The sequence below is a fragment of the Haplochromis burtoni genome, unplaced genomic scaffold (genome assembly GCF_018398535.1).
Source record: "Haplochromis burtoni strain Fernald_Lab_line unplaced genomic scaffold, NCSU_Asbu1 Contig_531, whole genome shotgun sequence".
NCBI classification, from domain to species: Eukaryota; Metazoa; Chordata; class Actinopteri; order Cichliformes; family Cichlidae; genus Haplochromis; species Haplochromis burtoni.
The window spans coordinates 193,654-218,781 of record NW_024582892.1 but is presented as its reverse complement, the minus strand read 5'-3'; the positions used below and the strand labels follow the sequence as shown (position 1 = coordinate 218,781).

General features: G+C 42.4%; 1 protein-coding gene across 2 annotated transcripts in view; it reads left to right on the top strand.

Moving 5' to 3' along the window:
- Window positions 1–24,823, top strand: part of erbb2 (erb-b2 receptor tyrosine kinase 2) — a 26,210-nt gene extending 1,387 nt beyond the window's left edge. Inside the window, exons 2-27 of one of the 2 annotated variants that reach the window (XM_005947433.3) lie at window positions 9,213–9,364; window positions 9,460–9,640; window positions 9,840–9,980; window positions 10,786–10,851; window positions 10,975–11,090; window positions 11,192–11,333; window positions 11,456–11,584; window positions 12,488–12,632; window positions 13,348–13,421; window positions 13,546–13,636; window positions 15,436–15,638; window positions 15,769–15,898; window positions 17,122–17,212; window positions 17,715–17,869; window positions 17,961–18,008; window positions 18,117–18,255; window positions 18,339–18,461; window positions 18,555–18,653; window positions 18,745–18,930; window positions 19,139–19,294; window positions 19,387–19,462; window positions 21,844–21,990; window positions 22,188–22,285; window positions 22,528–22,701; window positions 23,708–24,092; window positions 24,173–24,823. In XM_005947433.3, coding sequence (XP_005947495.1) covers window positions 9,213–9,364; window positions 9,460–9,640; window positions 9,840–9,980; window positions 10,786–10,851; window positions 10,975–11,090; window positions 11,192–11,333; window positions 11,456–11,584; window positions 12,488–12,632; window positions 13,348–13,421; window positions 13,546–13,636; window positions 15,436–15,638; window positions 15,769–15,898; window positions 17,122–17,212; window positions 17,715–17,869; window positions 17,961–18,008; window positions 18,117–18,255; window positions 18,339–18,461; window positions 18,555–18,653; window positions 18,745–18,930; window positions 19,139–19,294; window positions 19,387–19,462; window positions 21,844–21,990; window positions 22,188–22,285; window positions 22,528–22,701; window positions 23,708–24,092; window positions 24,173–24,522 — 3,797 coding nt within the window. In that variant the 3' untranslated portion in view covers window positions 24,523–24,823. The remainder of the gene's footprint in view (window positions 1–9,212; window positions 9,365–9,459; window positions 9,641–9,839; window positions 9,981–10,785; window positions 10,852–10,974; window positions 11,091–11,191; window positions 11,334–11,455; window positions 11,585–12,487; window positions 12,633–13,347; window positions 13,422–13,545; window positions 13,637–15,435; window positions 15,639–15,768; window positions 15,899–17,121; window positions 17,213–17,714; window positions 17,870–17,960; window positions 18,009–18,116; window positions 18,256–18,338; window positions 18,462–18,554; window positions 18,654–18,744; window positions 18,931–19,138; window positions 19,295–19,386; window positions 19,463–21,843; window positions 21,991–22,187; window positions 22,286–22,527; window positions 22,702–23,707; window positions 24,093–24,172) is intronic. The other variant, XM_005947434.3, reaches the window with a different exon arrangement.
- The last annotated feature ends 305 nt before the right edge of the window (window positions 24,824–25,128 follow it).

Sequence of the window (25,128 nt, the reverse complement as noted above, 5' to 3'; positions counted from 1 at the left end):
CACACACACACACACACACACACACACACACACACACACACACACACAAACACAAACAAAGCCTTTAGTCACAGGTGAAGTGATTTTCATCTATGACTGCATTGTTGGTGGGAACTGGTTGGTGCACTTTACTCAATCTGTGAAGCATCAGTTCAGGGCGAGCGCTCCGACTGGCTCCGGAGTGAATCTCAGCTGTCTTACTTTCAGTTATGAAGTATTGTAAAAGTGTTATATCACGCACACACTCTTTCACCTCCCTGTCCCCGTGCCTGTGTGTGTGTCTGTGTTCAGTGGCCTTTCTATCCATAGAGTTCGTGCCCTTGTCACACTCCAGTGAAGCTCACTGTGTGGCGATTAAGTCTTACTGAACTGGCCTCAGTGATCAGCTAACTCAGCCTGCTGTGACTCACCAGTCTAGACCGCGTGTTAGTGATCTAACTCACCCGGAGAGGAGAGCGGGACCACCGGAGAGGCATTGTTGCCGTCCTCCGGGGAGACTTTCAGCCTCTTCTTCTGTTTATCTTCTCTTCACCCGGCTTTTAGTGGGAAAAACCTCTGAGGAAATAAAGTGTTAGATCTGTGAATCTGCACATCTTACATCAGTGTGACACTCAGAAATACTGCTGACATCTTCTGAACTCTCAGTATTTAAACGATTGCCTCAGCTACCTTGTTTGTGTTAGCAGAATGAAATCATGGGGAAATAATTAAAAAACAAACGTGTTATTTTCACTATTTATTAACTTTCCTGTAATTCATAAGAGGTCTGTAATAGTGATACTCAACTTGCGGCTCACAGGCCAAATCAGGCTCGGCATAGGGTGCTGGCCAGCTCTCTATAAAACTAAAGAGGTTGCAGTTATTTTTAATGTAGTGTAAACTTTCAAAGCATCCATAACTAAAATGCAGTGGCATCTGGTGAGCATGCATCACAAGGGCCAAAAAGCCCTTCCAACAAGGCCATTCATTTGAAAATAACTGATGTAAAAGAAAGGAGTTTGCTCTTTTTACTGCCCATTCATTCAATCTGATAAATATTAATAAATATTAAAAAAAATCTGCCTATTAAACGACCTTTAGTTTGATGTGTTGTTTGTAAAAGTGCCCTCTAGGTAAAGCATGTAACGTATCCCATGTCTGCAGGACGTTGGAATTAAGGAGGTATGGGTAAAAATGCCCGATTCAAACCCTCGATTCCGAACTTAGAAACAAAGAACCGTCTTGTATTTTCAGTACAATATAAACAAAAACCATAACATGTTTTCCAGGGTAATTTCTGTCCATCATAAAATAAGGAGTTGATGAGAGAGATCATTCAAATGAAAACTAGCACAAAATTGCTAACTGTGAAGCTAGCACATTCATCCTTAATGGAGAAGTAATTATATTTTGGAGTGGTGTGTGCAGGTGGGCGACAGATCAAAGGCAAAACCCGAATGTGCATTGGGAGGAAGGACTAATTCAAATGCTGCCACAGAGGTGCACCGCATGCTTACTATTGACCATTTGCAGCACGCGCGTGCTTTAAATGTCACTTCCACACGAGCCTCTCGGGACCAGCTGAATGTTTTTGTGAATCAACTTTAGGATGATTGATGAACCTATGCACAATGTTATCTTCAAGCTATGAAACCTGAGTTACAAGCCCTTGAAGTACATAGGGATGGGTTGAAGTTTGCCTGCATTTTCAAGCCCTCATGACTTCAGCAAGTAGACACATTCATTTAAGCTCTGCAGCCTAGTTCATTTTAGAGTGCGTCCATCTAGAGACAAATTGCATTTCTTGGTGATGGGTGGCCGGTCAAAACGAATTAAAGTACATAAATTTTTGATATTGGGTTCATCCTCTGGCTGTGAATCATTCTGGTTCGAAATAATTTGCGATTAATTTTTTTTCTAAGTGTTTATTTGCAAATCTTTCAAATTCTCCTCTAAGGGAGTGACGTGGGAACGTGATCTAGACACTTCTGAATATCTAAGTGTTTTGAAAGTAATTTAAGTATTTTTTTTTAAAATGCTGGATTTTACGGGGTTCCACTGGTGGCTCTATAGTGATGTGATTTACCTGACTAATGAACAAAATATCCCAGTTTGATCCCGGGAGGGGACACTGATCCCTTTGGGGATATGTCAGGAAGGACATTGGGCATTTAAAAAAAAGTCAGATCCGGCATGTAGAGCTACCATCTGTGGTGACTGCTTGTAAATAAAGGAGCAGCTGAAAGCAGCTCAAGCTGGATTTTGTTACACTTGAACCTGTAGAAGATTTAGGACAGATGTGTTGGACCAACATCAGGAATAATGATGCTTGAACGCTCCAGCAGATTTCCAGAGACCTGGGAGAAACTGTCAGTGACTTTTCCTTTAATTTGTCATAAAACCCTTCTGGAATTCTAACAAAGAGTAACTGATTTGTACACAGCACTGTGTACACTATGTTAATAATGAAATGTATCCCACTCAATTTATCGATCAGTTATCCTTCTGTGGAACTCCGTCATTAACAGCACTTATCTTTTAGCCTTTTATCTGAAAATAATAGCAGAAATCGACTTCTTGATATTTATTTAGGCCAGTTTTGAATGGAAGATGTCCTAATTTTCCCTCCTCCTTATTCCAGCGCTCTAATCCAGACTCCTTCCTTTATGTGGTTAATGTGTAGAAAGAGGTCGGGACACTCTGAGATGTGGCGGTGCGTTTGTGTTTTGGTGGTTTTAGTCTGTGGCGGCGTGAGCGTACGAGGAGTTCGTGGCTCCAGCGCAGCACAGAGCCTGTTCTGCTTGTCTGTTGAGCAATACCTGTTTTTTTCTTTCTCGACCGCAGAGTGAAGCGGTAGAAAGAATGCGCTGTGGGGAGGCTGGGAGAAATGTGGAGTTTATGCAAGACGCGTTGCTAAGGATTAGGGCTGCGGTGCAATCAGGGCTGCCGTGTGAAAAATCTGAGCGAAAGTCCCGCTGGATCAGCTCGCTCTGTTTGCGGAACTTTGGAGGATCTAATTCATTAGACGAGAGCACGAGGAGCAGGCTTTTCCGCTGTGATTCAGCCCTGTTCCCGCAACAGCGGCGGCAGCATCGCGTTCCTGTTGCTACACACGCACACACACTGGTAAACACACACGCACCTCCACACACTCCCTGTGCTAACTGGCATGCAGCCACACACAGGTGTGGCTTCAAGCTGGCTTTCAGTTTTCAGTCTCAAGCAGCCCGTTTGTACAAACACACACCGCAGCCTCTCAGGAAGCCTGATTCAGATCAAATCAGGAGTGATTTCTTACACACCGGCAGTACTTCGTGTTCTCTCACTTTCCTTAGAGCTGAAACAACAAGTGCTGACATTTTAAATATCTTGCACTTCAAGTTATAAAACCTCCTCTGACTATATAAAAAGTGTTTGGATTGCTTGGCCACATGCACTTGAAAGTCCTGCAGTACTAACTGCATTCACAGGAATGCCACGTACCGTGTGTTGTTACAGGGACTGGACGATCAACTTTCTGTTCAATCAGTCTTCACCAGCTGATTCACCAGCTCAGCAGTGTTATCTTTTTATGTGCTAACGACAGCCTTGGCCGGGGTTCGCTGTGTTTTCCAACTGCCCATCCGTATGCACGTCACTCTCCGGCATTCCCAAGAAGCCGATAACCGTTTGAGGAAGTTTCTATAAACTGGGCGCAAAGTTCACTTGGACTCAAGGATGCACTGATTAGAATATGGCAGTCAAAGGTCACTGCGATCCAACAAAACATCTCTTTTTCTTTCTTTTGTTTTGGTTGTAACTCCAAAACTACTGTGCACAGTGACATCATACTGTCCAGACTTGCCCATCTGCTGGCTTCCTTCCTTTCATCACTACATTTGTGTTAAGTCTCGATGGAGGTGGACTTAACTAATGTTTGGCATACCACAGAGCTCAAGGTGGTAATACTAGTTTTCTAAAGTCAGAACTGGTAAACAAGCTGCTGTGCTGGAACTGCTAGTGGCGGTTAACCATGAAGTAAACAACGTGTAAAAGACAAAGTTGTTATTTCCACCACGTTTCACATGTTAACCTGACAGCAACTCTATCTTTAACAGGTTGTCCCCTAAGTGCGAGGCTTGTTTGACGTATACAGACACCTTAAGGATGCTTTGAGATTAATCTGCTATGCTAAACTGCTGTTACACAAATTAGGACATGTTAACAAACCTAAAAGTAGTTGGATGAATTTAAACAAGCAAAGGTAGAGTCACTGGCATGTAGAGCGTTGTTTTCCATTTTCCTGTCAGTATTCATGTTTACCTGTGCGCAATTTCAATCCGATCATGTTGTGCATTTACATGCATCGACGGTTTGAACAGAGGAAGTCATCAGTTTCTCTCCTGTCTCGTGTGTTTGCCTTTTGCGTCATTTATCTTTTTCAAATGGACCCACGCTGTGTTGTCGTTGTGTTGACATATAGCAGGCATTCGCAGTAAGGATAAGGTACCTGTCCATACACACTGATTCGATTGAGGTCGGTATAACCCACCTGTGTCAATTGAAAGGAAATTTTGGTCCAAAGGAGCGTTATCAGGTCATTGTGTTCACATGAAGCATTTTTATATCATTCAGACTTCCAGTTATTAGTGTCCTTGTAATCATGGCTAATGACTGAGCTGTGAGCAGATATGGAGCTAATGTGATTTATCTTACCCTTTTGAGAATAGCTGCTGAGCTCCTCTCCTATTATAAATGTATAAACACTGGACACTTCATTACATCTTGCTATTACCAGCTGGACTTCCTTTTGCTTTCAGCACTGCTGTAATTCTTTGTGGCATAGATTCAACAAGGTGCCGGAAATGTTCCTCAGAGATTTTGTTCCATATCGACATGATAGCATCACGCAGCTGCTGTAGATATTTTGGCTACACGGCTATCTAATGATGTGAACCTCTTTCACCACCATGTCCTGAATGTTTTGGGATCTAGTGGCTCTGGAGGCCATTTAAGTACAGCGATCTAATTGGTCATGGTCAAGAAACCAGTTTGAGGTGATTTGAGCTTTGTGACATGGTGTTTTATCCTTCTGCAAGCAGCCATCAGAAGATGTGGTCATAAAGGGATGGCAACAATACTCAGACAGGCTGTGGAGTGTAAGCGATGGTCACATGGTGGCCCAAAGAAAATGTCCCCTAGAGCAGGGCGACATGACCAAAAATATTTATCACGATATACATTTGAAAATTTGCGATAACGATATAACTGACGATATAATTGACACGAGACAAAATACTTTACAACTCCTCAACTGCCAAAAAACCCCAAAACATCAATGTATTTTCACTTACACAAGCAGCTTTTTTAAGTGCATTAAAGTTATATAAAAAATTTGCAGTGCAAATGCAAATTCCTTGCTGACAGTTTAACCAAAAGGCATTTCCAGTGAAAACTGGCCGACATATCCTCAGCATAACCATGTATAATATCCACAAAACTTAAAAAGAGGTTATACACACAATACGGTAATATTATGTTGAAGCGCAGTACGTATCACTCCGCGAGGCTCCTGCCTACGATAGCCGTGTTGCTCCGACAATCCATCAAGCGGTGCGGCTCCGTAGCTTAGCAAAGTCGTACTGAAACATTTGACAGATTTGCGAGCGCCGTGTACATAAAATTGTTTCGAGGTCAGTAAACACAACCAGAGTTCATACATAAGGCACACGGGATTATAAGGGGCACTGTCGATTTTCAGAAAAATCAAAGGATTGATTTTCCAAACAACACGGTAATAACGACGGCCCACTAGCATGCTCTACCAAAAATAGTGCTTTGTTGTGTATCTGACGGACGAAAGCCAAACCAGTTCCACACCACTGAAGTTGGAGCATTTTTACAAACCAATTCTGGTTCATCCGTTTCATTCAACGATCCGCTTTCGCTCTTCTCATTCTGCATCGCCGCCATGTGCGTATGTAAACAAAGGCACTGCGCATGTGCTTTTTACCCATATTCTATCGCGATATTTCATTTTCTTATCGTTGCCCAACATACACCGGTATTACCGTGAACGGTATGATATGGCCCAGCCCTAATATCCCCACAGCGCCTGAACTGGTGGTACAAGCCTGTCTCCACTCTTGTCAAGTTCTGGTGTGGCTGTGAGAGCTGTAGCCTCAGTTGCCAGTTCTTAGCTGACAAAAAGGGCACACAGTGCGGTCTTCTGCTTCAGGTTGGATGTTTTATGCATTCAGAGACTCTCTTCTGCGTACCTTGGTTGTAACGAGTGGTTATTTCAGTTACTGTTGCTTTCCTATAAAAAAACAAAACAGTTTGACTTCTGGCTCTGATAAAACACTTCCTCCACTAGATATAGTCTCGATTTTGAACCACTCTGTGTAAATCCTACTGATAGTAGATCAGCAGTTTCTGAAGTACTCAAGCCAACAACCAGGCTCATTTAAATCATCTTTCTTGCCCATTGTGATGCTCAGTTTGAACTACATGCCTAAATGCATTGAATTGCTCCTGCTGTGTATGTGTATATATCTGTGTATCCATGCTGATTCAGTGTGAAGTAACTTTGAGGGGTGGCATTATTCAGGTGAATGTATTGAAGATTATAACATAATAGCACAGTTGAATCTATGGTTTCCATCATGCTTACGTAACAGGGTGTAGTTCAGACAAACTGGGTTTCAAATAAATCTGTGTGCACAGATTTGACTTAAATGTTACAGAGGGATATGTCAGTTACACTGTGTACTTATCCAGAAATAGCACTGCTGATGTTTCCATGGCTTCAACTGTAGTGCAGCTGCAGCTGTTTTAACAAGAGAACTAATTAGAAATATCCGGCGGGTAATTACATCGCAGGGCTTCATTTAAATGATGTCCAAAATGCATCAACAGCTGTCTGCAGCGCTTCACTACTGAGTGAGCGCGTGAACAAGTGGGCAGTGGGAGGACAGGCATGGTCTCAGATAATCGGGATCCTTTTAGCCTCTGTAATTTGTGACCGTAATTAATTTAGACTGGAGAGAGCGTGAGTAGGGTCAGAACTCAGAGAAACAGGCGGGAATGTAGGAAAAATACCTCCCTCGCTGTTGTTGCTCTCTAGCAAAACACCTGAGCAGTGGAAGTTTCCAGTGGCAAATTGGCATTACATGCTGTGCAGCAGGCAGCATTAATGCGTGTACACGTGACACGGCGCGCAATCACCTTGTGAACTGGAAGGTCACAGGTCACCGATGTAGCTTTGATCAAAACTCTGTGCCAGTCACCACAACATCCCCCTTTTACTGGGAAAATCCAAAACTGTGTGTGTCATCTTCTAGCTATGCAACCACACACCTTTCTATTAAATTGCACTTCCCCAGAGGATGATTGCAGTTGAGCAACAGCTCAGACTCTGAGAGAATTTAAAAGACACGAGTGATCAGAGAGGATGTGAGGACAATTTCTTTGATAACTGCTTAGATAAACCTTTGAAGAGGCAGGAAGTGAACTTCGAATGGGGAAAGTAAAGTTAGCGTCTTGACCGCGGGCAGGCTGAGTAACGTGAGCAATAAAAGGGAAAGTATTTTAGGCCGGGAGCTCCTCACAAGTCCACGCACACACAGGCGTTGCTGAGAGACTTTTGGAGAGCAAACAATGAGGGAATAAAGGGAGAGGAAACTGAGGACGGGCTTTACGCACACTTTTCAGAAACGGATAATGTGCTCTGTTGAGCTCTCTGTTACAGCACATTTCCCTAATCCCCAAAGCCGGAGACATCCAGCTTTTTGTTTTTTGTCACACTCTGGGAAAGCTGTTTGTGTTTTAGAAGTTCTGTCTTATTGAAAATGATTAAAATGCCAGAGGATGAGAGTACATCTCCACTCTTGGCTTGACTTCCAAAACTATTTTCCATGATGACATAATTGAAGGAGTCGGCGATTAGTCATTTGATTTGTTATTTGACACAAGTGGCAGAGGCTGGGTGTGTATTTTTGGCAGCCGCACGGTTAATCATAGACACATTTACTGCAGTAGCTCGCTGTCTTTATTAATGCTTCAGTACTTCTTTAGCTGAGTTCCAGGAGGGGTAATATGGGTCTGTGCGCTCCGCCATCTCCAGGAAACTTTACACGTGGCAGACGCACACACATGATAAGACGTATCTCCCGAAGTCTGCTGGTAACCTCACTGTGTCATGAAAATCGGCCTTGTCCCGGCTGCCAGGACTTCCCGTTCTTCCTGTGGTGTGCCTGCTTCTGTGTTTTCCAAAATGGCAGGGAGAGAGATGGCTCAGTAGTGAGGTTGGGGGGCTTCAATGAAGAAAAGTGGGTTGACTGTTGAGGGGCTGCTGGAAAGGAGCCAAGGGAAGTCATTTATAACTTCGAGAGAGGAGGGACTGTTCACCGTGTGACTGCTTGTTAAGGCACGAGAGCTATGTGTCTGCAAATGCCCCTGTGAATTATAATGCTGTATGACCCCCGAATTCAATTCTGTGTGTGACCCACTGAGGGGAATCTGCTGCCAGGGGAAAATATATCATATATGTATACTAAGACGCAGACGGAGGCTGTGCGTGCGGCTCGTATTTCTATTTAGGCTGCTTGTGAATAGATGGAGTCAAGTTATGTGGAGTCCAAGCCTTACATTCATTACCACTTAGGTGTCTGTACACATGAAAAAAGGAACCAAAAAAGAAAGGACTGCTGTAAACGTTTACATTGAGATGTCCAAAAAACCTCAACATTATTAAAGCAGTGTGGGATCGTCTTGAGAGAGAACAGAACAAAAGAAGCCAACATCCATAAAAGAGCTTTGCATGTCCCTCAAGAAGCCAGGAGAGCTATTCCTGTAGACTACTTAAAGAAATGACAAGAAAGCTTGACCTAGAGAGTTCAGGCTGTATTGACTTGCATTGACTTTCGAGCTTGTTAGAATTGTACAACCTCTGTTTTTCCTTATTATACTGCACTGCATGTGTTTGCCCATCTTCCAATTTTCCAAGTGAAATAAAAATAAATGAAGGTTGGCTCACAGCTTTTGCAGACTACTGTATGTCATTTAGTTTTTTGTAGGGATGATATTTTAACCCATAAAATGCAAGAATTCTGCTGAATGAAAAGTTGAATGGCTTCATTCATTAAAGAAACTAAATGTTGCATTGAAGAAAAGTGTTTCTTTGTTTCTATATACTGTAGGTTGTAGTTCTTGGCAGGTCATATAAATTGCCACTTTGTTTCTTTGCCTTGCAGTCTGTCGGGGTACAGACATGAAGCTGGCCCTGCCCTCCAGCCTGGAAAACCACTATGAGACTCTGAGGCTGCTCTACACCGGTTGCCAGGTTGTTCATGGAAACTTGGAGATTACACACCTCCATGGAAACCCTGACCTCTCCTTCCTGCAGGTATAGTTTGAATGGAAACGCAAAGAAAATGTTAATACAGTTAATAAGCTTGGTTAGCTCCAGTGTTCCTCACCTTTGTCTCTCTTCTTCACCAGGGGATTGTGGAGGTACAGGGTTATGTACTCGTTGCTCATGTTTCTGTGAGCCTGTTGCCCTTAGACAGCCTTCGGATCATAAGAGGCAGCCAGTTGTACAACTCCAGCTACGCGCTGGCTGTGCTGGATAACACTCACGCCGGTCAGGGGCTGAGGACGCTCCGGCTACGTAGCCTCACAGGTCAGAGGTTTTCCTCAAATCCGGCGTAATTTGATGTGAGAAGTCTGGAGCTCAGACTCATTTTCTTATCCTCAGCCGCCAGCTTTAAAACACTGAAGTGTTTCACTGGAAGATTGGTCACAACAGAGGCCCGTTTCTCTCAGCATCTGTTGTCTTCTATAAGTTGTGGAGTCACTTTTATGTATTATCTGTCCTGCAGAGATCCTGCTGGGTGCAGTGTATATTTGGGGGAACCCCCAGCTGTGCTTCCCAGACCCCCAGAACATCAATTTGACGGACATCTTGGATGAGCAGAATGGCCGTGCCAAGGAACACCGACTGCAGCCTCGGCCTCCTAACTGTGAGCAGCTGACTGACTCTAATAGTGAACAAAGAGAAACATCATGCAGCGATTTGTCGATGTCATAAAGTCATTTTACATGTCAGATGTTTCCTGGTTGGGAGCATATGTTGATCTAATACCCGTGTATAGCTTTCAGCACTGATGGTGCCTTTCCACATGTGTAAAGGCGCCATCATTACGTTGAGGAGCATTATTCCAAAATCTTTCCACATTTTGAAGACACAGTTTTTTGCAGATTAGTGAACCTCAGCCCGTCTTTATTCCTGAGAAACTCCTCTCCTCTCTTTTTATATCCAGTCATGTTGCCAGTTAACCTCATTAGTTGCAAAATGTTCCTCCAGCTGTTTTTTTTTTTCTTGCTTTTCCCGCTTTTTGTTGCTCTGTCCCAATTTTTCGAGACATGTTGTTGCCACCAGCTTCAAAATATTTTTCATCAAATAGTAAAATGCCTCAGTTTAAACATTTGATGTGTTTTCTTTGTCCCACTGGGGATAAAATGTGGGTTTGTGAGATCATTGCATTCTGATTTTATTTTACATTCTAGCGCTGTGTCCCAGCAATTTTGGAAGTGGGTTTATAAATCCTAATGTGGGCAAAAATCGTTTATGTTGGTTTTGGATACTTTACATAGATTTCTTTTATAGAGTTTGACCTTCCAGCAAACGGCTCTCATGAACCGTACTGGTGCCTTACATAACCACAGATCAGCCAGCATGTCTGCATGCTCTTGAATCTTTGTCTTTCTTGTAAAATTGTGGCTCAGCTTTCCCTGGTTTTTATTCCTGGCTTTCTTCTGGTGCAGGTCCAAGTTGTTCGCCTGCATGTGGGAAAAGATGCTGGGGAGAGACTCCTCAGGATTGCCAAACTCGTGAGTTAAAATCACACACACAGTCATGTTATGTAGTTTTATGTAGACAAAAGCAGAGCAGATGAAGTTTTGCTGAAATGTTGACTGTTTGTTTTGTGTGTGTGTGTGTGTGTATGTTTAAAGTGACCCGAGCTAAATGTGCGTCTGGCTGCCAGCGATGTAAAGGTCCTCTACCCAACGACTGCTGTCACCTGCAGTGTGCAGCTGGATGCACTGGACCCAAAGACTCAGACTGTCTGGTAAACAGTCCTGTTGTTTTTGTTTTCTTATCTACAGTGTAATCTCCTTTTTTCCTTTTCCTTACTGGAGAAACATGTTTCCTCCTTCCTCCTCTCTGCAGGCTTGTCGTCACTTCAACGACAGCGGTGTATGTAAAGAGAACTGTCCACTGCCCACCACCTATGACCCCGTCACGTTTCAGTCCCAATCCAACCCACATGGGAAGTTTAACTTTGGAGCGACCTGTGTCAAGACGTGTCCTTGTAAGAGTTTGCCTTAAAAAAAAAAATCTGCTTAACCAAGAAAGCTGTCACACGCTCGCTGATTTATTTATTTTTTTAAATCCCTGCCTCCCATCTTGGACACTTTGTCTCCTGCCCTGTAGATAATTATCTGGCGTTGGAAGTGGCCTGTACTTTATCTTGCCCCCCAAACAACCAGGAAGTTGTCGTCACCCAACCTGACGGGACGGAGACGCAGAAATGTGATAAGTGTGAAGGAGACTGTCCCAAAGGTGAGGTAGTCATTCTGTTTTCTCCTGGGAAATATCATTCTGTTTACAAACACACGCACACAGTGGCAGCTTTATTAGATTTACCTGCTAATTAGTGTGAATAAAAACATCCACTTGGAAGCGGAAGATGGTTCTAGATTTGAGTTAACTCGACAAATCGGAATGAGGTTCAGTAATCTGGTCCGCCTGTCTGTTCATGTCGTTAGTTTAGCTTGTTAGTTTCTCTGTCACCTTTATAACCTTGCTAGCATAATTCTGCTGTCTCTGCTTCCTCATACCAAGCCTCCAGGATCTATGGTGCTCATTTTCATCTTCATATTTTTATTCTTGGATTCTCCTGGAGCAGCTTTGCATGATTCAATGCTCGCAATAATTTTTAGTTATTTTATAATGGACCTTTGTGCAACCGTTCAGCTCACCCACTGTCTGAAAACAAGTTGTTATGGCTCCTGTTTTTCTGATTCACTGCCCATCGTAAACAGATTTAAAGATTTGAACAGCAGGTCGGTCCGGTCTGTGTGCAGGTGACGACAGTATCCACTCTCACTGACATCATACCAAGCCAAGAGCAGAAAAACTAAGTGTTCAGAGCTGGTTGAATGTTTTTGTATACAGTACTGCTCAAAAAACTTCACATTGTCAATAAATCACCGCTGCTATTTCCAGTTTTCATAGCAAAACATAAGTAAATGAGGGGTGGCTTAAGGCTTTGTTCCTTTAATGCAGTGCAAATCTGTTTCATTCAGCAATGATCACGTCCTAGTTCATGTTGCTGGGTGATTATTAGTCATTGTTGTTGTTAAACTTTAGTCTAATTAGAAATACTGCTTCCAGAAAAGCTCTGGTTTGGTTTAACGTCTGTTGTTGTTTTGTTTTTTTTCCCCTTCCTGGTTGGTATCATAGTGTGTTTCGGCCCGAGTACAGACAACAATGGTGTCACCGACAGCAGCAGCAGCATCGCCGTAGTAACGCCTTCCAATGTGGAGGAGTTCAACAAGTGCACGAAGATTTTCGGTAGCCTGGCCTTCCGCTCTGAGAGCTTCTCATGGTGAGAGACTTTTACATTTTTAGAAACGTGTAAAATTCAGTAAAGACAACAAGCAGCTTGACACCAGAGACTTTATTCCGCCACAGCGCCACATCCCTCCCATTCAGCACTTCAAATATTTAATTTTGCAGCAACAACTTGTACACAATCCTTTTGCCGCCCGAGCCTATCCCTGCACATGTAACCAGACCGGCTTTAAACTCAAGTGTTTTTGACGTTGTGTCAACAGAGGACAAAACTGCTCCAATTTGTTTCTACACCAGTGTCATTCAAGAGCATTTCAAATAATGTAGCGAAATACCAACAGTTAATACAAAGCTTGTAGGTTTGCTTACATGACTTGTAACTTGCTGAGGTTGAGATACTACATGTTGATAAAATTCCCCGACAGCTGATTTAAGTGAACGCGTGTGTGGTTTCTGATGTATTGTTGAGGGTTGTCAATAATGAGTTAGTGTGATCTGAACCTGCACAAACAGGCTTGCATTCAGCATATTCCTCCTATTTCCTCCTGTGGATTGAATCTGTATCTCTGACTCAAGATCACCCAGACACATCGTCTCCATGACTTGTGTGGACTGGCGAAGGCATTTCTCACAAAATCCAAGCTTAACCTGGAGGAGATATTAATATTGAGGACAAACCAAGAGAAAATGAAATTGTTCCCAATAATCAAAGTGGCTTTTAAGTCTTACTTAAATCTTACGCTGTCCAGGGATCCTGCGAAGAACACCTCAGGCCTGACTTTGGAGCAGCTGAGTGCCTTCAGGACTCTGGAGGAGATCACAGGTACCACAGTGTTTGTTAAACCCTATGTGAGCTTTTTATTAAGTAACATTTTATCTGTTTCTCACACCGAAGTCTCCTCAGTTGGAATGTTTTCATCACCTCTGTGGGATCTTTAAACTTGCAGGTTATCTCTACATTGATGCCTGGCCAGAGCAGTGGACCAACCTCAGTGTGTTTGAGAACCTGAAGGTGATCAGAGGCACGATGCTCTACAAGTAAGACTTCTTAAAACTGCTCGTCTGTTGTTCTGCATGCTCTCCACTATTTCCCTTGTCATCCTGTTTGCACAATATGCCTGTTGTGTAACCATACTCAATCCACTTTACTGCAGTGTTTTGTTTTTTTTTCCCTTCTGTGGTGATTTTATTATCAGCTTTATTATCAATAAACTTACCAACGAGCTGGAAACAAACATTAGGTGTGCCTGCTAAGCGTATTTTTCTTCTCATGCAAGTGAGCACGATGGAAACGTGGATAAAAAAGTCAACTAAATGAAGAATAATAGTAAGTTTAAGTAATTTAAAGAATCAATAAACTCCACTTCACCATCCGGATCGTCTATATGTGCCTTGAACAGCTCTCCTGTAGTATTAAGATCGTTATATAGATGCAGCACGTTTAATTTTCTTTCCATGCGGTGCGTCACTACATGCCAATGTGTCCACCCAACACTGTGTCTTTGTTTGTGTTCAGTTTTTTTCGACTGTTTCTTCTTCAGTTGAGGCAGTCTGTTCATTTTCAGGGTAATAAATGCTAATTATTAGCTAGCACTGCTGCCCTGCTGGCCAGTGTCTTAAACTAGGTCACGGTTAGCACCATCTGATCACTGTGCTGGTGACGTGTGCAACGTTACGATCAATGTTCTCCAGGTGGAAGCGACCAATCACATTTTTGTGGAGCGAGTATGAGCAAGACAGGCTGTATAACACATGGTTGATGCTGAGAAAGAGTCTGTTTTAATGCAGCTTTTAGCTAAAGCTAAAAAAAATTCCAACTGACAACTGTTTTATTATTTTCGATTGAAACGAATGTCTGAAAATGTTAGCTCCACATTCACTTTTGGTTTCACACTGACCTCGGTCTCCATGGCCTCCGTTTGATCCCTTCATCCACAACAAGTGCGACTTCATGTGGACTTTGTCACTCAGCAGTTTGGCGACAGGACAGGACAAGTCATGCTTGAGTACTTTTTTCCTCCCACTTGGAAGTCTTTTTTTTTTTTTTCCTTTTACACAGTTTTACAAACATGGAACATGATGTCAGGGACTTAAACAGATTAATAACATCATCCAAAGCCATCGAATACACTGCAGGAAAATATTTCTATCAGAGCTTTTACACTTGGATTATAAGCTGTTCTGAATCTTGTTATAACAAACCCATTTTCCCCCCACTGTTAATCTCCTTGACTCTTAGTTTGAAGAGTCAAAGCCATCTTATCCATTGATTGTTCTAGGAAAAGGTCGATGTTTGGTGGTGTCTTCTGAAGCCAGCATTTTTTTTCCCCCTTTTTTACCAGCAGTCTAGAAGTCTACAGATGTTTTAAGGAATGTTTTGTGGATCCCAGGACAGAAATGTAGCATCCACTTTTACATCCAAAACCTCTGAATGGAAGGGCAGGATCAGAATATGTGGGCATGGTGTGGCATCATAAATTTCTCAATAAACTTTGTATTTTTTCCAGACTTGTACTCATCAGTGAACAACTGAATAATTCCTTATACATTCTCCATGTGGGAGAATTTTGCACTTGGATTTCTCAGGTTTTACACTGTAGGGCAGTTGTAGTGACAGTGCTGGAGCCACATTGATATGATGCTCTGCTTTGAGTCCCTCCAAAATGACCAAGATCCTTACTCTGCTCCGAAGAGCCCAAACGCTATTTGTAGGAAGCTTGTTTTCACAGAAAGATACCGGGTTACAGCTGTGTCTCTTTTGCTGTTTGCTTCTTACACTCTTCTTTATTTAAAGCTTTGTTTACCACTCTTCATCTTCTCCCTCTCCATCCATTCAGGGGTGTGTTTTCACTGGCCATCCAGAATCTGCAAATCGAGTCTCTCGGGTTGCGGTCGCTGCGCAGCGTCAGTGGAGGTTTGGTCTTGATTTACAACAACACACAGCTGTGCTACACCAACTCACTGCCATGGCAGAATCTCCTCCATCCCACCCAGGGTCCGCACCGCATCGTCAGCCACAACCAGGACCCTGCAGTCTGTGGTAAGTAAAGCCACAGGCCTTGTAGTCGTGCAGCTGTCTTAAGCATTTTTCTTTTTTCTTTTTTTTTGTGGTCTAATGCAGTAAAAAAAACTACAGGGTGAATCATGCTGCATTGTCTCTATGTTTTCAGAGAAAGAGGGGAATGTTTGTCACCCCCTTTGTAAGGCGGGCTGTTGGGGTCCGGGGCCCAGCCAGTGCGTGTCCTGCCAAACTTTCCAACGTGGCACCGAGTGTGTAGAGCAGTGTGATCTCTATCAGGGGTAAGAAGGTTTGCGTGCGTTTGTAGAGGTGTGGCAAAACTAAATCAATGCGAAAACAACTGATAATGTTCTTTAATTGTTCAGTGTACTGTTTGTTTTATTTGTAATAATTCCCAGAACTAGTTCCTCAGTAAATGTATCAGAAAAACTAATGATGTTTAGTTTTCAGATTAAAAACGTTTAATTTAACGTGTGCCTTGAAGCAATTTAGGATCTATTATCAGCGATAACGGTGTGTTTGAGTTTGATATGACGTGCATACATGCACATACAAAAGCAAATGCAAGATGGCAGAGCAAATGAGAAAACACACTGGGCTGTATACATGCGCACAAAATGAACCCAGTACAACCATTAGATGGTACATTTGCTTAGTTAGGAATTTACGTCTGCTAAGTGCCTGGAAAAAGCAGGCTTAAAGTAAAATGCTCAAACATCTAATTACAGTCTCTTTTAGTAAGACTCAAACAACAGAGGTTATTATTATTATTATTATTATTATACACTCCAAATTAAGCTAGTGATTTTGTTATTTACAACGCAACCAAATGCAAAATCATACCCTGCTCTCTTGCCTATTTTGCCTTGAATTGGATCGGATTTAAAAAGTTATCACCACACTATGGCTTGAATTTAGTCATCGCGACCATAACCTAACAAGGAAAGTAGAAATGTTATGTGTTTAGTTCCATAGAGTTTCTAAATAAAAAGATTAACAAATCTAACTGATTAAAGACATCATAGCCGTAAATACCTCTGAGGTCATTGTAGTATGGAGTGAGTGGTGTGCCCTATATATTGCTCTACAACATATAAATGCTTTTATAAAATAAAAGCAGTAATATATGGAATATTCGGGAATTCATACATACAATTTCTATCTAGGTGTTAAATTAACATGTTTAATGTTGTTTCTTCAATGTAAAGCAGAACAAAAGTGTAAAAATTTAATTATTTTGAATCTGTGATGGAAATTGTATCCTGGACTGGAAATTTACAGTCCAGCATGATGTGATGTTTGCAGAAAGTTGGCAAAAATTCATACGATACTTCATGATTGTCTATAGAAGAAGAAGAAATGTCGTTGAGCTCATCGGGTTACTTGCAGCTGGCGTCTGTTTCTGAAGTTGTGTCTTCTCAGGATGGTGTCAGATGCTTCAGATAAATGCATTTAATTTAATCCTGGGATGTTACCTTACGTGCATCTTGTGCTTGCTTTGCAGGCCCGTACGTGAATACATAGATGGATCTAAGTGTGTTGCCTGTGATCCACAGTGTCGACCCCTCAATGGCTCAGAGTCCTGCCACGGGCCGGTAAGAAACATAGACCAAAGTGTAATACGGCTAGATAGGATTTCTAACTCCTTAAACCCCCATTTGGAGCTCAAAAGTACTTGTATATGACAGTTTATTTAACCTGGAGATGTATCGTTTGTATGAATAAATACAAGTTTATGAGGTTCTGTTTTCCTTTTTCACTTTTCTCAAGATGCATGTGGCATCACTGCAGGATGCATATTCTCATTGCATAGCTTGTTTTTGATGGTGCATTGTAGAGCTGAGATTACTGAAGCATTTTTACACAGGGATAATGTTGCTTGCACCTTGCTTGCTTTAAAATAAATTATACTTTAAGCTATTTCTAATTACAAAAGTTCTTAAAGTGGTCTAATTTTAGCTTAAATTGAATCCTTTTAGCTGCTGTGGTGCTGTAAGTAGGATGTCGACGTCACACTGGGCTGTAGAAACTCTGTTATTTTTTTATGTTAAATAAAAAAAATAAACATTGTTAAATATCGCTCTGTTTGCGTCTCAGGGTGCTCAACATTGCACGGAGTGTCGGAATTTCCAGGACGGCGAGTATTGCGTGGATCGGTGTCCCAGTGGCGTCAAGGGCGATCTGCATACTGTGTGGAAATACAGCAATTCCACGGGACACTGTCTGCCATGCAAGACCAACTGCACGCCACCGTGAGTGACGCCACATTTAAGCCCCAACTCACACACACATACACAAGCACGCAGTGAGACTGACTTCACAGACGGTGCTTTTCTCTTCCAGCTGCACTGTGAAGGATGAACGAGGCTGCCCCATTGATACCAGGACAGGGTGAGCGCACTAAACAACTTATTTCCGTTAGCTTTTCTGGGAGCTGTTACAAATTGAACTTCGATTTTTATGGATGGGCGCAGCGTTAAACTTTCTGTGTCTGTGTAGACCTGGCACGTCCATCGCGGCTGCAGTGGGTGGGGTGGTGCTCTTCATTATCCTGCTGGCTCTGCTGGTCTTTTACTTGAGGAGACAGAAGAAGCTAAAGAGGAAGGAGACAATGAGGAGGATCCTGCAGGAGCACGAGGTGAGGGACGACGTGCCAAATTAAAATGTGTGTTTTGCTCTAGCGTGGAGTCTTTATCTGCTATTTTCCTCCTTCACATGCAGCTGGTGGAGCCTTTGACGCCGAGTGGTGCTTCACCCAATCAAGCTCAGATGCGTATATTGAAAGAGACCGAGCTGAAAAAACTCAGGGTGCTGGGTTCGGGGGCCTTTGGCACTGTTTACAAGGTATGGTCATCACGCACATCCGTAACCACGTTATGTGCTGTTTGTTCAGAGGGTGGTGAGCTTTGTTCGAGATGATTTTGATTACTGTTTCAGGGAATTTGGGCTCCTGATGGGGAAAATGTGAAAATCCCAGTGGCGATTAAGGTTTTGCGTGAGAACACCTCACCAAAAGCCAACAAAGAAATCCTCGATGTGAGTATAAGCCAGGCAGAAAACCTTGAGGAGTTACAGTGGACGGAAATGAAGTTCACACGCTCATTACATCTGCTCTCTCTGCTTCCAGGAGGCATATGTGATGGCGGGCGTTGCCAGCCCGTACGTGTGTCGTCTCCTGGGGATTTGTCTCACCTCTACTGTGCAGCTGGTCACTCAGCTGATGCCGTACGGCTGCCTCCTCGACTACGTCAGAGAGAACAAGGACCGCATTGGTTCGCAGTTCCTACTCAACTGGTGTGTCCAGATTGCCAAGGTACAAAAACAGGAAACAAGGTGTTGCATTTCTGTTTTCATGCTTGTACTTGTGTGACCGCTTGCAGTGATATAAGCGGAAGTATATTTTGTTCATTTCTCTCTTATCTTACTTGTCTTTTCATATTTGATGTGGTTCCAGTTTGTTTATTTGTGGACACATGTAGGGTGATGGATCTGTGTGTTGGTGTATGTGTGTGTTGGTGTAGGGGATGAGTTACCTGGAGGAGGTTCGTTTGGTCCACAGAGATTTGGCAGCCCGCAATGTCCTGGTGAAGAACCCGAATCACGTGAAGATCACCGACTTTGGTCTGGCCCGTCTGCTCGATATAGACGAGACGGAGTATCACGCCGATGGAGGGAAGGTGAGATGGAAGCTGTGACTTGCAGAGCATGTTCTCTGCGGGCGTTAAGGATTTTGTTTGTTTAAAAATGCTCTGGAAATCTGTGTTTCCAGGTGCCAATCAAATGGATGGCCTTGGAGTCTATCCTGCACAGGAAGTTTACTCACCAGAGTGATGTATGGAGCTACGGTAGGCATCAACCAGGGCTAGGAATTTTAAATTGATCCTTTTCTTATGAATAAATCATCAGAAAAATCTTATCAAATACATTGAAGTTTAAATGTGAACCAAAATAGATTTGCAAGCAAGTAAAGTAGGATTTTGATTAAAATGTGAATCCAGAAATGATGTTTGCTGTTTGAGCCGAATCATATGGGTGGGACTTGCGTATGCTGAGAGTTGTAAGAAGCATCTCCATTGGCCAGTCTTAGCACTGGTTCATGTAGATGGCTTTTGTTTAACAATCTGTGGTTTTGTAATGGCTTAAAAGGATCCAAATTAGCTGATAGAGGGACACAAAAAAATGCAATTGGCATGAATGCCTGTTCAGACATAAAGTTTTTGCCGTTACTAAGCTAGGTCTTCTCCAAAGATTCTATTCCTTGTTGGCCAGCTAAGGATTTTGCCCACAGACAGTATAAAGCGAAAAAGGCTAGACAATTAATTTTGTCAAGGGGCCACGTGGGTCTGTTGTGTAGCACCCAGTTGGCCCGGCCCTCCACAACAGTACTATTTCTCATGGACCCAGATTCTGGGTTGGAAAAATTAATGCAGTGCAAAGTCCCTTAAACCTGCAGTCTGTCTGAAGGCTATCAGATGGCAATAGCTGGTCACAAAAAGACTTCTGGTCCTGTAGAAGTCTATAGGAAAATGTAAACCGTTTCCTTCTGTTTTATGTTCTTTGTTACCCATTTCAGGTTGCATTCGATAGTCTAGGCTGTGCTAACAAGTTAGTGCTAACTAGTTGGATGAAAGATGAAATGTTTCTCCCACAGAATCAACTTTTTGGGATAGCCTAACTATTGTTTTACATCAAGCTAGTCATCTTAGCATAAGTGTGTAAAGTAGCATCTCTGCCATAAAATCTTCCGCCATGATCAGTGTTGCCAACTTAGCGACTTTGTCGCTATATTTAGCGACAAAGTCGCTAAAAAAAGACGTGAAAGCGCGTATCGCTTTTACTCTCAACAAGCAGCGGGTGCTGTAACGCAGTCAGTTCTTCTTTTACTCTTATGCTGTTTTGTGGATCACAAGGTTTAAAACTACTTATAAACACACACACAAAGTAACTCCACCAGAGTGCCTATTTCGGGTCACTTTTGCCGATCCAAGCCCGGGTAAAGGAGCAGGGTTGGAATTGTGACATTAAAAAAAACAATAATTGCTAAAAGAAATGTAATTTGTAGTTCTAAATAAACTCTAAATGCATTTAGGACGTTTTTTACTCACTTTATGTCTCTTCCACGATGTTATTTCTCTCTCCAACAACATAGGTTACAATTAGATTAGCATAACCAATTATGCAAATTAGGCGATGACGTCATTTAGCGACTTCTACCTTACTGAGGAGTTGGCAACACTGGCCATGATCCAGATACCTCAGTACTCGAATGCAGGAACTTTGAGAATGACATCACTCTTGAGTTGGCGCATTCCAGGAAAAGAGAGGAAAAACAGGACTTTTTTGGTTCTTAGCAAAGATAGAGCTGTTCAGGTATCACTAGCAATACAACATAATGCTGTTTTCTTGTAAGTAAAAAATCTTACTGTCTTCAAAGTTTTTAAACAGCTAGTTAGCACAGCCTAGAGTTATCCGTCCTAATTTCTGTTTTGTATCAAACTAGTTAGCTTAGCCATGTGTGTTGTAAGGTAGCATTTTTTCCTATATGAAACACAAAAAAAGAATCTAATAACACTAGCATTAACAATAAACTCGTCTCACATTTACATACAGGTAGTTATTACAGTCTAATGCTAAGTAGCGCTAAATAGCCTAACTTCCATTTTAAATTGAGCTAAATACATTAGCATAAAGGAGTGGGAAATTTGTAGAGTAGCATTTTGCTACATGCTACATTAAATAAAAATAAAAACACGCCTTGACATAACTGCTGTTATGATTTGGCTCTATATAAATAAAACTGTATTGATCTTCGTCGTGCTTTATTGTGGCTTGTCGGTGGTGTGAAAAGTACACTCACTGGCTAACAAGGTGTCAATCACAACAGTTAGATCTACCCTGAAATTCTCATCAAAGGGTATGATGCATGATGTCACAGTATCTTATCTGCATAAATCCAGTTGAGACTGGCCAAGAGAGGTTCTTGTATGATTGAGTGATGGTCTCACCCATAGACTAAGCTTAACAGCAATCCAAAGTATTCAACTTAAATTTTAACCATAAATATATTTCTTAAAACATTTAGAGTTCAGTGTTTCCATAGTTTTTCTGTTTTTCTTGAATGCATAATGGTTTTAAAAGTAACTTCATTCACAGATAACTTGGTTTAAATCCTTATAGGTGATTTGTATTTTAGAGTAAATGTTGCGTTGTTGTTATTTAATTGCAGGGGTAACTGTCTGGGAGCTGATGACGTTTGGCTCTAAGCCCTACGACACGATTCCAGCAAGAGATATCCCAGAGGTTTTAGAGGGGGGCGAGCGGCTTCCCCAACCCCTTATCTGCACCATTGATGTCTACATGATCATGGTCAAATGTCAGTACCTCTCACTGCAGCAGTGATTTTTGCATTTTGTCTATGTTGTGATTTTGCCAAGATTTAAGCATTTAATGTATTTCCTGGTTAAAAACTGCAAATGAATCTGACTTTTATACACGTTGTAGTTTATTTCCCCGTCTGTCAAAGGATTTAATGTTGTTGAAGTGTTCAGTTAACCATTGTTTGGTTGGCAGGTTGGATGATTGATCCTGAGAGCAGGCCGAGATTCAAAGGCCTGGTCAATGATTTTAGTGCCATGGCTAGAGATCCTACTCGCTATGTAGTTATTCAGGTATGTAAATGTTTTACTCATGCTGTTAATGTTTTACTGTGTATGTGTGTGTGCGTGTGTGTGTGAGAGAGAGCGGGACTGATAGTTATTGTGTCCATACTATAAAATTATTCATCTAAAACTGCTACTTTTTAGATGTGGTTACCTTTTAAAGAGTGACACTTTTAATTCCATCCAAATAAATAAAGATGTACATTCCTAGAATGTTTTTTATCCTATGTTGTTCTTTCATCGTCTTTCAGAATGATGAAGAGATGAGCAAGTGCAGCCCAGTGGACAGTGAGTTTTACAGGATGCTTCTGAGGGAAGATGAAAATATTGTGGAAATGATGGATCCTGAGGAGTACCTGGTGCCAAATACAAGGAAAGGGGACGAGCCCCAGGCCAATGGACTATCCAGACACCAGTCATACAGGGTCAGTGGGGTGGGAGGGGGGTGGGTAATTTTGTCTTTGTCTATTTTATATAACTATATGTATCTATATCTATCATACATAGATGGATATATGTTCTTTTTGATTGGTCCATTTGGCTTTAATCACAGACAGACAGACAGAATTTACCTGTTATGTGATGACAGTTGTACATGTTGGCCCTTACATCTCAAGTTTTACTTGATAGATCCCCTTCCACTGAGCACTATTTGGCCAGCTGTGGCATAAAATTTCCGTATTTCTATTAAATCTCAAATTTCACCAGCGCTATAACGTGTTACAGTAAATTTTCTGCATGTCAGAATGAGAAAACTATGCACGTTGATGACTTTTTCTGCTTTCTGGCAAAGCTCCATCTGCAGTGTGTCAGTTGCAGACTTTCGAGTTAATCGAGTTAATAAATATCTGAAACTGACTCTGCTCGATTATGTGCTCTGCAGCAACGTGTACCGCAGGTTCCAAATTGTGATTAATGTAGCGAACGACTTTAAGGGTAGGTGTCCTATATTCACGCAGCATTGTGGCTGCTTCTCTGTTGCTTGTAACATTATACAAAGACGCCCTTTATAGCTACGGTTTCTAGCTATTAAAATTAGAAACTGTAACTCGCTATTAAAAATAATTTAGCAGAGGCAGGGACACGCAGACCAGAGGGTGGGGAATCCCCACCCCCAGATCAGATCAGTCTAAGATAATTTTCCTAATTTATTCTGGAGTGACAGATGAGAAGTTTTTAAGAGAGTGTCCATCATTCAGCATGTGTGACATAAGAATTAAGAGTCCTGCTTTAATGTCTGTGTGTTTGAAATAACTCATGAATTGTCTGTTTAATAAACGATGAAACCGATATGAACATATATTTGAAGATTTATATATATTATATGAGCAGTAAGTACCTGATACTGTGTGAGAGTGCGACTTTTTCTGTTAACATGCTGTCATGTCGTACATTCCCAATGTCTTAAAGGGTGGTTGTTTTTCTTTCCAGCAGAGCAGAGATCATAGCTTAGATATGGACCCTTCCAACACTGCTGGGCCTCGGAACCTTCACTCCTCCCTGACTGGAATCAGCCACGCCCAGTACCCAACCTTAACAATGGGAGCGAGCGCCTCTAACAGTGTGTGGCCTCAGTATCCAATGCTGGCTCGCAGCACCTCAGCTGGAGGTCAGTCTGACTCTGTCTTCCTGGATGCACCTACAGACGGCCACTCCTTGGCACCAGCCAGCCCCGGACGCTACAGCAAAGACCCCACTTTCCCCAACGGGAGCAAGGATGATCTAGAAACTGATGGGTGGAATGGTTTTCCCCATCCTTATCTTCACCACTCACTACCCCGGCGGAGTCACGCCATTCAAAATCATCCCCTGCCAGGTGAGTCGTGGTCTTCATAAAGAAGGAAATGTCCGTAACTGATTATGTTCTGACTTTTCTTCTTCTATTCACCTTCTCAGAGTACGTCAACCAAGAAATTCAGGATCTCAGGCCAGGGTTCCCTGAGCGGCCCAGCACACTGCCTCGAAAATCCAGAATAGACCGCCGGCTTCCTAACGGCCTAAGTTCAGGTCACAGTGTGGAAAACCCAGGGTATTTGATCCCAGTGAACTCCACCTCTCCGGCCTTTGACAACCCATACTATCTGGACCTCGGGCCCAAGGCGATTCCCGGGGCTGTGGCGGGGGACGGCCCAGCAGGACTGGAAAGCAACGGAGGAGTAACCAGACATATGAACGGTTTTGTGACACCGACTGCAGAAAATCCAGAATACTTAGGATTAGCAGACACTTGGAGTGGGCATACTTGAGGATAGGGACGGTGAGACTATAAAGGAGACACAGACGGAGTCTCACTGAGGGAAACTGGAGAGTGGGAAGATGAACATTTACATAGCAAAAATAAGCGGAGCTGCGAACGTGCAACTGGAATCTTCTCACTCTGTCTGGAGAAGCAGCGGCATCCGAACTGATCGAGGTTGTCCCTAAATGCCACGTTATTAGTACCCAGTTGTAACACGCATGGACTCAACACAGTGTAGCATTCAAGTGGTGCCTGTGGCACCATTTGTATTCATGTCTTCCTCTAAACAATCTGTGACTGTTAACTGCCAAAAAGAAGTTTTTTCTTCTTTTGTAAATAACACCATAAACAAAAGAGTTCAAGAAGGTTATCATGATTGTTTTTATGGTCATCTTCTTTTAAGTTGTTTAATATCTGTAGATTTTCCAATATATGTGAAGCTTTTTTATTTTTGTGCATTTCCTTCAGTTCCCTGTGGATATGCTACTGAGTGCAGCTGAACAGTGAAGAAAGATGTATAACACTTTTGACAAAGTGAGCCGTGATGTGCGTTGAAGATGATGCTTAGTATTCTGGTCAGTTTCTCGCAGACCTGACGGGGGTCTCCAGCACT